This window comes from Fonticula alba, assembly GCF_000388065.1.
Source record: "Fonticula alba strain ATCC 38817 unplaced genomic scaffold supercont2.8, whole genome shotgun sequence".
Lineage (NCBI taxonomy): Eukaryota > Rotosphaerida > Fonticulaceae > Fonticula > Fonticula alba.
Genome location: NW_009242978.1, coordinates 173,040 through 184,196, shown reverse-complemented (window position 1 = coordinate 184,196; position 11,157 = coordinate 173,040). Strand labels below are relative to the sequence as shown.

At 68.2% G+C, this 11,157-nt stretch overlaps 5 protein-coding genes across 5 annotated transcripts in view; 1 reads left to right on the top strand and 4 right to left on the bottom strand.

Annotated features, from left to right (window-relative positions):
• Window positions 1-1,674, top strand: part of H696_04718 (hypothetical protein) — a 4,837-nt gene extending 3,163 nt beyond the window's left edge. The window contains exons 13-19 of the mRNA XM_009498581.1: window positions 30-101; window positions 217-300; window positions 393-476; window positions 578-667; window positions 803-859; window positions 1,028-1,177; window positions 1,352-1,674. Of these exons, the coding sequence (XP_009496856.1) occupies window positions 30-101; window positions 217-300; window positions 393-476; window positions 578-667; window positions 803-859; window positions 1,028-1,177; window positions 1,352-1,461 (647 nt within the window). The 3' untranslated portion in view covers window positions 1,462-1,674. The remainder of the gene's footprint in view (window positions 1-29; window positions 102-216; window positions 301-392; window positions 477-577; window positions 668-802; window positions 860-1,027; window positions 1,178-1,351) is intronic.
• A 45-nt stretch (window positions 1,675-1,719) lies between these two features.
• H696_04717 (hypothetical protein) lies at window positions 1,720-2,777 on the bottom strand. Its single transcript, XM_009498580.1, has 4 exons — window positions 2,636-2,777; window positions 2,442-2,514; window positions 2,177-2,295; window positions 1,720-2,076 (listed from the first exon to the last, which is right to left on the bottom strand). Exons 1-4 carry the CDS (start codon window positions 2,700-2,702, stop codon window positions 1,805-1,807), a joined length of 531 nt encoding a protein of 176 aa, XP_009496855.1. The 5' UTR covers window positions 2,703-2,777; the 3' UTR covers window positions 1,720-1,804.
• Window positions 2,778-3,062: 285 nt separating this feature from the next.
• On the bottom strand, window positions 3,063-4,211 carry H696_04716 (hypothetical protein). Its single transcript, XM_009498579.1, has 2 exons — window positions 4,052-4,211; window positions 3,063-3,983 (listed from the first exon to the last, which is right to left on the bottom strand). Exons 1-2 carry the CDS (start codon window positions 4,163-4,165, stop codon window positions 3,165-3,167), a joined length of 933 nt encoding a protein of 310 aa, XP_009496854.1. The 5' UTR covers window positions 4,166-4,211; the 3' UTR covers window positions 3,063-3,164.
• A 502-nt stretch (window positions 4,212-4,713) lies between these two features.
• H696_04715 (hypothetical protein) lies at window positions 4,714-6,552 on the bottom strand. Its single transcript, XM_009498578.1, has 2 exons — window positions 6,130-6,552; window positions 4,714-5,824 (listed from the first exon to the last, which is right to left on the bottom strand). The coding sequence occupies exon 2, from the start codon at window positions 5,399-5,401 to the stop codon at window positions 4,853-4,855; it is 549 nt and encodes a 182-aa protein (XP_009496853.1). The 5' UTR covers window positions 5,402-5,824; window positions 6,130-6,552; the 3' UTR covers window positions 4,714-4,852.
• A 677-nt stretch (window positions 6,553-7,229) lies between these two features.
• H696_04714 (hypothetical protein) lies at window positions 7,230-10,712 on the bottom strand. The gene is made up of 2 exons (XM_009498577.1): window positions 10,525-10,712; window positions 7,230-10,152 (listed from the first exon to the last, which is right to left on the bottom strand). Exons 1-2 carry the CDS (start codon window positions 10,543-10,545, stop codon window positions 7,249-7,251), a joined length of 2,925 nt encoding a protein of 974 aa, XP_009496852.1. The 5' UTR covers window positions 10,546-10,712; the 3' UTR covers window positions 7,230-7,248.
• Between the last annotated feature and the right edge of the window lie 445 nt (window positions 10,713-11,157).

Sequence of the window (11,157 nt, the reverse complement as noted above, 5' to 3'; positions counted from 1 at the left end):
CCCAGCCGACCCCCCTCACATGGCCATAGTCAGCGTCGCCCGGGGCTCCCTTCTTCGGCTTCTTGCCCAATCCAAGGGCTTGAAGTTTTTCGACATCACCGGTACACCTCCCACCCTCGCGCCCTGCCTCGCAAACACACGCCCCCGAATGGACGCACATGCATGCGACCATGCGCGCGCCGCTCGGGCCACTCGGCTGACCTGCCATATGCATAGACACGTTCATTTCGGACGAGCGTGCCCCCGAGCTGCTGGAGGCCATACCCTTTCACCGGGGCATGTACCATGTGTCCTTCAAGGGTGCGACACGGCCACACCCTCCCCGGGGCCTGGGCCTTCCACATGCGCCGGTGTCCCCTGCTGTAGACTCACGCACTTTGCCACGCCGACAGACCTCTACTTCGCCGATCAGTTTGTCGACCACCTTTTCCTCCACTGGAACAACTTCCAGTCGCTGCACACCCTGCAGCTAAGCTGTGCGACCCGGTCCCGCCCCCTGGAGGGGCATCCTCATTCCCGCCGCCACCACCTCGACCACCGCCACTCCGCCGTACATTCCTACTCACCCACTGCGCAGTCATCTGGCTCAATCCCAAGCGATTGGCCATTCTTCTCGGCCTTGTGTTCTTCTCGTCCTCCATCAAGCGGCTCATCCTCTCGATCACCGGTGCGTTTGCGCTTGGTCTGCGACAGCTGGGGACAGGCTCCCCAGCCGACGGCCCGTCCCTGCGTCCTGCGCTGCTGCATGCTCCTCCGCTGCTGACCGCCCCCCTCCCTTCCCCCCTTCTTGCCCCATCATCAGGACCCGCGGTCCAGGAGGATCCGCTCCCCGGCTACATTGTTAGCAGCCTCGCCCAACGTATGACCATGGATCCATTGATGTTGCCTCGGCCTCCTCTTCTTTTTTTTCCCCACCGCTGCCGCCGCCATCGCTGTGGTTGCCCCTGCCCCATGCTGCTCTCTCTTCCTCTCTCTCTCTCTCTTTCTCTCCCACCTGACACCGCTGCCCGGTCCTTCCCTGCGCCAGATAATATCCCGGCGTTGTGCTTTGGCCGGGACTACCAGCCCGCCGAGCCCACCGGGCCGGGGAATATGAGCGACACCGACATGGTGCTGGCCATTCTCCGTGATGGCATCGCACAAAACCCATTCATCGAATTGCTGGGCTTCTACAATCGTACGCAGCCACACACACACACACACACACACACACACACACACACACACACACACATGCCTCGCCCATGCGGCCCTCTTTCCATCTGCCGCTGCTTGCGCTCGGGTCATGTGTATTTTTTTTTGTCGCGCCCCACTTCCGATGCTAATCTGCCCCACGGCACCCTTCAACCAGTTGGCGTCTCGTATGCACGCACCCAGCGCGCCATCGCCGAAGGACTCGAGTTCAACACCTCCCTCCGGTGGCTGTCAGTCATGCAGCCCGGCGGAGGACCGAGCCAATGAGTGACCAGCGTCACCCCCGCCCCCTGGCGCCCTTCCTCCCCCCCTTGCTATCTCTCCCTCTCTCTTGTTATCTCTCTCTCTCTGCCCCCCTCTCCCTCTCCACTCCCTCTTCTTGGCCGCGCTCCTGCATAGGCCCTGTAATGTACCCCGCTGGCTCGGGAGGACCACCATTACCAATAGACCAAACTCCCGCGACGGGAGTACGTGCATGGACATGCCCCCCCCCCCCCCCCAGCAGGCCGGCGATGAAGGGGCGAGTGAGCAGCTGGCTTTGTGTTGGGCATGCACCTGGCGCCCCCCACAGTCGGGCGAGGAACGCATGCAGTGGCCCCGGGACGGGGGGTCAGGCTCTTGACACGGGGGGAAGGGGCCCGGGCGGCCGGCCTCCATAGAAAAGTACCCGATTGGTGGCCGACAGGGGGATGTCGCTGAGGGCCGGCAACGGGGCATACGGGTCCGTGGGCACGGTCATCATGGCACCTGCCGCCGGGAGGGGCCCATGCCCGTGTTCCAGGGAGCCCCCGGCCTCCGGGTGCGGCGCGAGATCGACCGCCGACACGGGGGGGCATTGCTGCGGGATGGCCGGGCGAAGCAGGCCCACGCGGGAGTGCGAGTCTGCGGCGCGGGAAGGGGAGCACCGGCCAACGGCATACCAAGGCCATGTCAGCCAGGCGGCCAAGGGCAGGGAGGGAGCCGAGGCGGGGAGCACACGCACCGACAATCGTCCGAGGATCATCCAGCGACGGGGACTTCAGCAAAATGTACCCATAGTACACGACCAGGATGTAGATGATCGACATTGTCAGATGTGCCGGCAGGGCCACTGCCCACCAGCTGGGAGGCGTCCGAGGAGGAAGAAGGAGCAAGCACGAGTACCGGGGGGGGGGGGGGGTAAATGCAGCGCGGCAGGTAAGAAGGGCTGGTCGGAGAGGAGTGTGGCGATGGGCGGCGAGGTGGTGGGGGAACAGGCCCATGCGCACTGGTCCGGGTAGTAGGTAAAGCCGAGCGAGTGAAGCACCGGCTCCGGGAGCAAGGCCCAGCAAAGGAAGACAACTGCGATCGGGGGGGGGGCCGAGAGAAGCAGGGAAAGCAAGAGGGGCAACAAGAAGATGGGCGGGTGAGTGGCCGGGCAACCGGTGGCTGACAGGTGGCAGGAGGGGGCCCGGGGACGCACGGAAGCCGAAGAACGACCCGAAGTAAAGGACAAAGCCATAGATCTCGGCTGCCGGGGCGGGGAACATCCTGCCGGCCGAGAGGGGGGGAAAGAGGGGGAGAAAGAAAGAGACGGGCGGCGGAGGGTGCACACAGGGGGGGGGGGGGGGGAGGAGCCTGGCTGTCCGACGGCGATCAGCCTTCAGACCCCGGCACGGATGCCCTTCTTTGCTCGCCCGGCCGCCTGGCCGGCGGTAGATCGCGTCCAAGGGCCGACCGTTGGCAGTTACCATTGGGTGAAGGGGGGCTTCGCATCCCAGCAGCCAGGGCCGAGCAACGGCGCACAGAGCACGCCCGGCGCGGCCGCCCGGGCCCGCGCCCGGGAGCAGCCCTGCTCGCTCCGGGCCGCAGGACGGACAGGAAAGCCGCGGGGGGGAAGGCGCAGGGGAGGCAGGTGCACAAGTGTATTGACACGCGGGGGAGGAGCGGGAGAAGGAAGGACCAGGGAGAAGGGGGGGGGGAGGGGGAACAGCGAGCAAGACCGCCCCCGGCTACCCCACGGCCCAGGGGAGGCGCTCCCATGCGGCAGCCATGGCGAGCAGCGGCAGGAAGAGCACCGCCCCGAGGACGCGGCCGGCGGCGTGCGCCAGGGCCCCATGACCCGGGGGGGAGACCGGGCCGCGGAGCTGGCCCGCCGCCGGGGCATCGGCCGCCGGCAGGGCCACGGCCACGGCCGCCGGCAGGACCGACGCCGGCCGGAGGCCGAAGTCCCGGCATAGGAGCCCCAGGAAGAGGAGAACCTGCTGGCGGAGGTTTTCCTGCCCCGGCAGCTCGTTCGGCAGGATGTACGTGGCCCGGGTGCGCTTCTGGGACAGGGGCATCTGCGAGCCAATGCGATTGAGGGCCTGCTCCACGTCGCCGGCCGGGAAGGCGGCCGGGTCGACGGTCGAGTAGCAGGCGTGCTCGTGCGCCAGCGGGGCCCCGGTGCCTGCCGAAGACAGGCCACGGAAGAGCAGGCGCTGGAGCTGGACCTTGTCGCTGCAGTCGATCAGCACCGAAACGTGGCACCACGCGTCGAGGTTCCCCTCGAACAGCAGGGGCACGTCCAGCAGGCAGACCGGCGCGCCGGCGGCGGCGGCGCGCGCGGCCCCGGCCGCCGTGCGCAGGCGGATCGCCGGCTGCATCACCCGGCCCAGCAGGCTCCGCGCGGCGGGGTCTTGGAAGATCAGGCGTCCGAGGGCGGCCCGGTCGAGGACGCGCTGCTGCGGCGCCCCCCCGGCGGCTGCCGGATCGCCGCGCTCATGGACCAGGGCGTGGCCGGGGAAGGAGCGCTCAATCCGGCCCAGGATCGGCGCATTCGGGGCGGTGATCTGCATCCGCGCGGGTGAGTGACAGGCGTGCGAGGGGTGCGGGCGGCGAGAAGACGGGCAGGGCGCACGGCATGGGAAATGGCGTCCGTGTCGACCACCGGCCAGCCGGTCAGCTCGCTCAGCAGGCGGATGGCCGAGGATTTGCCGGTGGCGATGCCGCCAGTCACGCCGACCAGGATCATGTTGGGCGATGGGCAGGGGAAAACACAATGGGGCCATGGGTGGGTGGGGGGGCGGGGAGGATGGAGCTGCCTGGGACCTTTTCCACGTGCAGCGACATGACCCGCCGAAGAGACGACGGCCCCATGCCCGGCCCTGGGCCCTGTGCCGGGGCACATCCGGGTGTGGACACATGCACACGCGCCGGTCTGGGGGGGGGGGGGGGGGGGGACTCACGATCTGCCCACTCTGGCCGCCGCCGCCGCACGACCGCATCCACTCCTTCCCCCGTGCGCGCAAGAAAGAAGAAGAAGGAGAGGAAAAGAGCGCGCGCGCCGGCCGGCGTGCGTTGGGAATTGGGGCCCGTCTATTCACGCAGGGCGCGCGGGGGTCGCGCCGCGAGGACGACGCGCAGCGCGTACAGGCTCTCTCCCCTCCCTCCCCCCCCCCCCCCCTGTCGCGGGACGCGCGGGCAGAATCCGGCCGCCCAATTCCCGCCCCTTCCCCTCCCCGAGGTACAGAGGGATCCCACGCACACACGCACGCGACGGCGCGTGTGTCTGGGCATGGATGCGAGCGTGTGCTTCAATTATTAAAAGATGGGGGAGAGAGTCACAGAGGGGGAGAGGCTCAGAATAAAAAATCGTTTAAAGCACAGAGGCCTTCAGTGAGGCATCTGCTATTTGAATAAGCCTTTGATTTTTCATTCATCATCGCCATCTGTGAGAGGATGTGAAATGAGGAAGAAAAGGGGAGAATGTGCGCGCGCGCGCGGGGTGTTGTATGTGTGTGTGTGTTGGAAAAGCGGCAAGCAGGGAGGGATGCAGAACAAGAACAGAGCACGCCGCAGGGGGAGGAGGGAGGAGGGGCGCGGCAGCGAAGGCAGGAACACTGCACCGGGCCCCGCGCGCGCGCGCGCGCTCCCTTCCACACATCTCCCGCGCCGGCGAAGCGCCCGGATCTCGGCCGCCTCCCGAGAGCACCGGCACACACACATACATGCACACGCGCAGGCACAGACACCACCTGCTCCACGCGCACTGGGGGCGAGAGCTCATTTCGAAGGGCGCCACACCAGGCACGAGGGGAAAGACCGGCCACCACTGGAGGGAAGAAGAGCGCCGAGCGTGCGCGCGCAGACACACACACATATGCACGCCGCCGGGCGCGTCGAGGAAAGGCATGCACACACAGGCACACACACAGAGGGCACCACCGAGAAAGGCGTAAAGGAAATCCCAGGGGCAGGTGCAGCGCATGCCGGTGCGCGCCACATTGTGCCCCTCCACACGGTCACAGGCCCCGACGCTCCGCCCCCCGAGAACCCGCCCCGCCTGTCACCAGGACAGAGGACGGCGAGGGGAGGGGGGAAGACGCGCGGCGACACGCCGGGGAGGGGGGAGACAAGGGGCCGCCCCGGACAGGGCACACCGCCGCCACCAGGGAGGTCCCAGCAGGGCCACTGTGTGCGGTGCGCACATTGCCGTTTCCTCGGCCGCGCGACCGATCGGCGTGCGTGCGTACATGCATGCGGGGGGGGGAGGGGGAGGATCGCTCGCCCCTCCCCGCCGCATGCACGCAGCGCACACACCAGAGCTCGTCCACCCGCGAGGGGCAACCGGCCGTCGTGCCTCGGCCTCCACAAAGTCGACCCATGCGCGACGAGGCACAAGGGAAGAGGCCTGGAAGGAAAGCGGGAGGGGCGCGTACGAGAAGAGAGAGAGAGAGAGAGAGAGCAAAGGTCAGCGGGAGGAAGAGGCGGAGGGAGGGGGGAAGATGGGGAGGAAGATGATTGTGGAGCCCTCAGAATTAAAAAGCTCGATTTGATATCCTCACGTCTGTCTCAGAGGAAGAAATTCAATGGTACAACATCACCGGTAGCCACCACAAAAGGGAAAAGGGAAAGCACATCTGCGCATCTGCGCAGAGGTGCACAGCGGAAGAACAGCGGAAGATGAGAGGGGGGGAGGGGACGGAAGACACGCACTGTGGTGGTAGCTGGGGGCCCCCATTTCAAGCCGGTCAGAAAAAGAATAAGCCCCGTCGAGTTTTGGACCGTCGCCCTCCGCAACGAGAGAGAAGAGCGGCCGGACCAAGTCTGCATGACTGTGCTATGACGATTCACCGCCCAAGAGTCGGACTACGCTCAGTCGGCCCTGTGCACATAACATATGGGAGGGCCGCCGAGGACGGAGGCCCAACCACGCACACGGGGCGTTCCTCTTCGCGATCGTACTCTACATGGCAGAGGGACAACGTTGACAGCGGGTACTTGCTACCCAGTGTCCGGGGACTTTCCCCGAAGGCAGGGGGAGGGGGAGAGGGGGGGGGATGGCGACACGCGCGTAAACGCCCGCGCGCCACAGTGGAGTGAGCCTTCGAAAAGCAGACCTTCGTTCTGACCGGCGAGAAAGGGAGGGCCCACCGTCCAGCGAGTGGTCCCACGCTGGCCCTATTTATAGCTGGCCCCGGCCGCGCGCCGGGCCGCCGCCGACATACACACCCACCTCTCTCAGGGGGTGGTGAGAAGCCGGGAGGAGGCGAGAGGCGCAGGCCCGGCCCGGGGGGGAAGGGGGGGGGGGGGGGCGCCCACGCGACCTCAGGTACAGGGGGTCCTCCCCGGTCCAGCAGCACCGACGCGCCCCTCCCTGTGGCTCCGCCCTGCCGTTCTCGTGCGTGCGCGCGTTCCCCCAAGGCGGAACACCCCTCCCCGGCCGAGGGGCCCAGGCGCCGTGTCAAAGACACTTTTTTTATTGTGCCCATTATCCCGGTGGAGGAGGGGGGGGGGGGGATTTCTCCCCGACAACCAGCGCCCGGAGAAAGCTCGGCATGTCTCCCGGGAGGGCCCGGCGCGCGTTCGGCAGGCACGCCCCACGGAAACCCACAAACCAGTGTGCGCCCGGCGTATTTCCCCCCATCCCCCCCCCCCCCAGCGCATTTGCCACATGCCCGGAGGGAAAAGCGCGGCCGAGGGAAAGACCCCGCGCCCTCCCCGCAACAGGGCCCGCCCGCGGCCATCCCCGCCCGCGGCCAACTGACGCCGGACCCCGGACCCCGAGGGAAAAGTGGCACGCACAGGCGGGCGCGCGCGAATACCATTATCTATTTACTGGGTCGGGGAGGGTGGCGGGTTGGACGGCATGTGAGACTGGCCGATGGTGCTCAGGAGCGAGTGATCCGTGGCCCCGAGGTCGGGCGAGGCGTCACGTGTGGCGCCCGCGCCCGCGTGCCCCGCCTCGGCCACCAGCGTGAATGGGCCCCCGGCTCCGGGCGGATGGTGGTGGTGCCCCTCCGGCGCCGGGGGCCCGTCGTCGGCCGGGCCGCCGCGGCCGGTGGGACTGCCGGCGCTGCCGCCAGCACTGTAGGCCGGCGGCGGCGATCGCGACCACTCGCCGGAGCCCCGGCCGCCGATGGCCTTCTCCATGTCCGAGGAGGCATGGGCACCGGCGGCGGCGGCGCCGGGGCCGCCGCCGCCAGGGTCGGTCCCTCCGCCCCCCGGCGGCGCGGCATCCTGCAGGAGCTGCTGCTCGACCACCGCCAGGAAGACCAAATCATCGGGGAAGAGGTTGACCGCCGAGTCGATGGAGTGCGGCAGGTGCCGGTGCCGGCCCAGCAGCATGGTCAGCAGGATGATCAGCCGCGATGCCAGGGTCATCCGGCCGGACAGCGATGTCACCGCCCCCGGGTAGCCCAGCGACAGGCCGATGTTGCCGTAGGCCGACACCACCTCGAAGAGGATGTTGAAGATGGTGATGTTGCCCGGCCGCGAGGGGTCCCCGATGCCGAGGTTGTCCGTTTCCAGGATCAAGATCAGGTACATGGCCAGGAACAGGAAGAAGGGATGCCGGAAGACGGAGGACTTCACCTGGGCACGCAGGGTTTCCCGACTGCGCACCAGGCTCGTGGCCGCCGCCGGGTTTGGCCCGCCGGTGGCCGGGTCGAAGTTGTTGGCCACCTCCCCGCCGGCGGCCAGAACCTCGGCCGCGGCGCCGGCCGACAGGCCCTCCGGCACCATGTACGTCAGGTCGCCGCCGGGCACCGGGCCAACATTGGACCCGGGCCCGGCGTTGCCCACCCCCGGGGCGGCCTGGGTCCGGCTGGAGAAGCTCTCGGCGCCGAAGCTGGCCCGTCCTCCGGGCGACCCGCCGGCCAGCCAGTCCTCCTGCTCCTCGGCCAGGTCGCCCGGCCGATCGGCATCATCCCCGGCCGGGGCAAGGCCCAGGCGCGTGTCCAAATGCAACACCGGCGATCCCGGCAACGGGGCCGGATCATTGCCAGCCCCGGCACCGGGAGGCCCCCCGTGGGGGTCCTGACGCCAGGGGCGCTTTCGCCGGAGGGTCGACGCGCCCGATGGCCCGGGCGCGGCGATGGCCACCCCGCCCAGGGCCAAGTCGGCGGTCGACCCGGTGCCCGGGACGCCGGCCGGGCCGGGGAGCGTACCGCCGGGGCCGCCGGTCCCCGCCGCCGCCGCCGCCGCCGCCGCCGATGCCGCCGATGCCGCCACCTTGTCCGCGCCATTGACACTCACCGGGATGGTACTATACCGGAGGGCAATGTGAATGGGAGTCGAGGAGATCATCATGAAGCACATCATGAGGAATTGCGCCACCGGCACCGTGTCCGGCACGCTGATGGAGTTGCTGCCGGTGGTGCGATTACTGGCGATGGTGAACATGGTGTTGGCCAGGCGCTGGGCCTGGCCCATGCCGGTGAAGATGGCCTTATTCCACTCGAGCCCGATGAAGGTGAACAATTCGAAGAGGAACATCACCACCACGGTCAGCAGCAGCCACCGGGTGTGGACCCGGGAAAACATGTGCGTGTAGCAGTGCCGCGGGTGTGCCAGCAGGAAGGCATACGGCGTGCCGGCTCGACGCCGGCCCACCCACCGATGCAGCCCGGCCACAATGGCCCGGAAGATGATCGGATACAGGCTATGCCCGAGGAAGGTCAACGAGGCGAAGAACCACAAGATGCTCGGGTGCCCGGCCCAGGGGGCAAAGCTGTCCGGGTGCAGGGCCGTGCCGATGGTGGAAAAGGCCGAGATGGTGTGGAAGAGGGCCCAAAATAGGGGGTGCCGCGGTTCCCCGGCATTGACGCCCCCGGGCCCGGCCCCCGGCGGGAAGACCACCCCCCCCTGGCGGAGGATGGCCCGCGCCGAGGGGTCCAGCGTCACCAGCAGCAGCAGCACCACCGTGCCCAGGACAATGACCGCCGCAAAGTAGCACAGGGCAATGCGAATGACCAGCGTCAGGGCCCGGAGCTCGATCGGCTGCCGGTCGCGCATGCGCCGGTCCATGACCAGCGTCCGGCGGAGGGTCCGTTCGAAGTAGCTCCGGCGGATGAGCACCGGCACCACGGACAGCAGGATATTCGAGCAGAGGATCGTGCACACCATGCACACCACCAGCGAGGCGGTGTGCATGTCGCTCAGCGGCACGATGGACATGCCGGTCAGCGAGACGGTCACCGCCGCCGCGGCGAAGCTATCAAAGTACCCGCCGGTCAGCGGGGTGGCCGGATTGTGGCTTTCAATCAGCCACACCGCCAGCGAGCAAAGGAGGCACACCAGCACGATGTATGCCACATGCAGGCGCAGGAAGTTGGCATACCGCGCCACCAGCGAGTATGCCACCAGGGCCCACAGGACCACCGGGCCGTGGCGATGGCCGGTGTCATCCACCTGCAGGGTGTCCCGCGCCCCGCGGGCGCTCTCCTGCAGATGCTGCAGCCGGAGGCTCAGATCGTCGAAGGCCTGGCGCACCAGCCGCACCGGCCAGCCGAGCATCCGCCGCAGCCGGGTGGACGAGTGGTACCGCGTGGTGTAGGGGATCTCCGGCTCGGAGTCCGCGTTGTCCGGCTGCTGGTGCTGCTGTGGCCCCGGCAGGGCATCCCCCTGGGTCTGGTGGTGGAGGGGGGGCCCGCGCTCGCCGAGCATGGCCATCGGCACATCCTCGCCGGGGTCCTGTGGTGAGAAGGGCCGATGTATCCGCCGTCGATCGGCCAGGTGCTGTGCGCGAGTGGAGCATGTGAGACTAGGTGGGGTGTCTGTGCGGTCGATGCGGCCGCCATCGAGGGTGTGTGTGGGTGTGTGGGTGTGGGTGTGGATGTGGGTGTGTGGGTGTGGATGTGTGTGGATGTGTGTGGATGTGTGGGTGTGTGGGTGTGTGGGTGTGTGCATGTGTGCATGTGCGTGTGTGGATGTGTGGATGTGTGGGTGTGGATGTGGATGTGGATGTGTGTGGATGTGTGGGTGTGTGCGGTGTGTGCGGTGCATGTGTGCGTGTGTGCGTGTGTGCGGTGCATGTGTGCGTGCGTGCGGTGCATGTGTGCGTGTGCATGTGCGTGTGCATATCCAGAAGGACCGGCTGGGTTCACGTACAGCACCGGCACCAGGCGGCATCAGATGCGCCACTTCTCAGGAGGGGGTACAGGCAGTCCGGCGCAGGCTAGACGAGAGGGGGAGGCAGGCGGGGCAGGCGCGAGGCGGTATGTGTGCGCGAGTGGGCGTGGAGCGTGTGGGTGTGTCAGGAGGGGGCTGGTCCTGAGCGCGACGCGCGTCGACACACACACACCCGTCCGCCAAGAAGGGACCGGATCTGGCGCGACCCGTGGCCGGGCACATTGTTCCCACGCATCTCCGGCCCGGGAGAGATCCTTCCCCGGAGCGCGGGCCCCTGTGCGAGTGCCACTGGTGCCGCTGGCAAGGCGGGAGAGAAGGGAGGAAAGAACAAAGCCGACCGGGCGGCATGGGCAGAATGCGGTCCCCCCGTCCCGCTCCCCCCCCCCCCACCCCCCGGGATGGTGGCCCGTCGGGCGAGCCACCCGCCACCTTTGGGAGGAGCGAAGTTTCTTCCCCTGCTCCGCGGGCGTCCCTTTGGCGGCCGGGGGGACAGCCCCTGTGTCGATGGAACTCCCGGCGATCGTGTCCGGGCCACCGGGGCGTGAACAGATCCCCCGGCCGCCGGCCGAGCCGGGGCCGCCGGCCGGATGTGTACGTGTGTGCCCGGGGGGG

Bases quoted from the DNA above. Each gene is read 5' to 3' on its own strand.
- H696_04717 (XM_009498580.1), bottom strand. From the start codon at position 2,702: ATGTTCCCCGCCCCGGCAGCCGAGATCTATGGCTTTGTCCTTTACTTC. The intron at 2,515-2,635 runs GTGCGTCCCCGG...CCCCGATCGCAG, and splicing joins CGGGTCGTTCTTCGGCTTCC to TTGTCTTCCTTTGCTGGGCC. The intron at 2,077-2,176 runs GTGCGTGTGCTC...CCCGCGCCGCAG, and splicing joins TGATCCTCGGACGATTGTCG to ACTCGCACTCCCGCGTGGGC.
- H696_04716 (XM_009498579.1), bottom strand. From the start codon at position 4,165: ATGATCCTGGTCGGCGTGACTGGCGGCATCGCCACCGGCAAATCCTCG. The intron at 3,984-4,051 runs GTGCGCCCTGCC...GCGCGGATGCAG, and splicing joins CGGACGCCATTTCCCATGCC to ATCACCGCCCCGAATGCGCC.
- H696_04715 (XM_009498578.1), bottom strand. From the start codon at position 5,401: ATGCGCTGCACCTGCCCCTGGGATTTCCTTTACGCCTTTCTCGGTGGT.
- H696_04714 (XM_009498577.1), bottom strand. From the start codon at position 10,545: ATGCCGCCTGGTGCCGGTGCT. The intron at 10,153-10,524 runs GTACGTGAACCC...ACTCGCGCACAG, and splicing joins TGCCGCCTGGTGCCGGTGCT to CACCTGGCCGATCGACGGCG.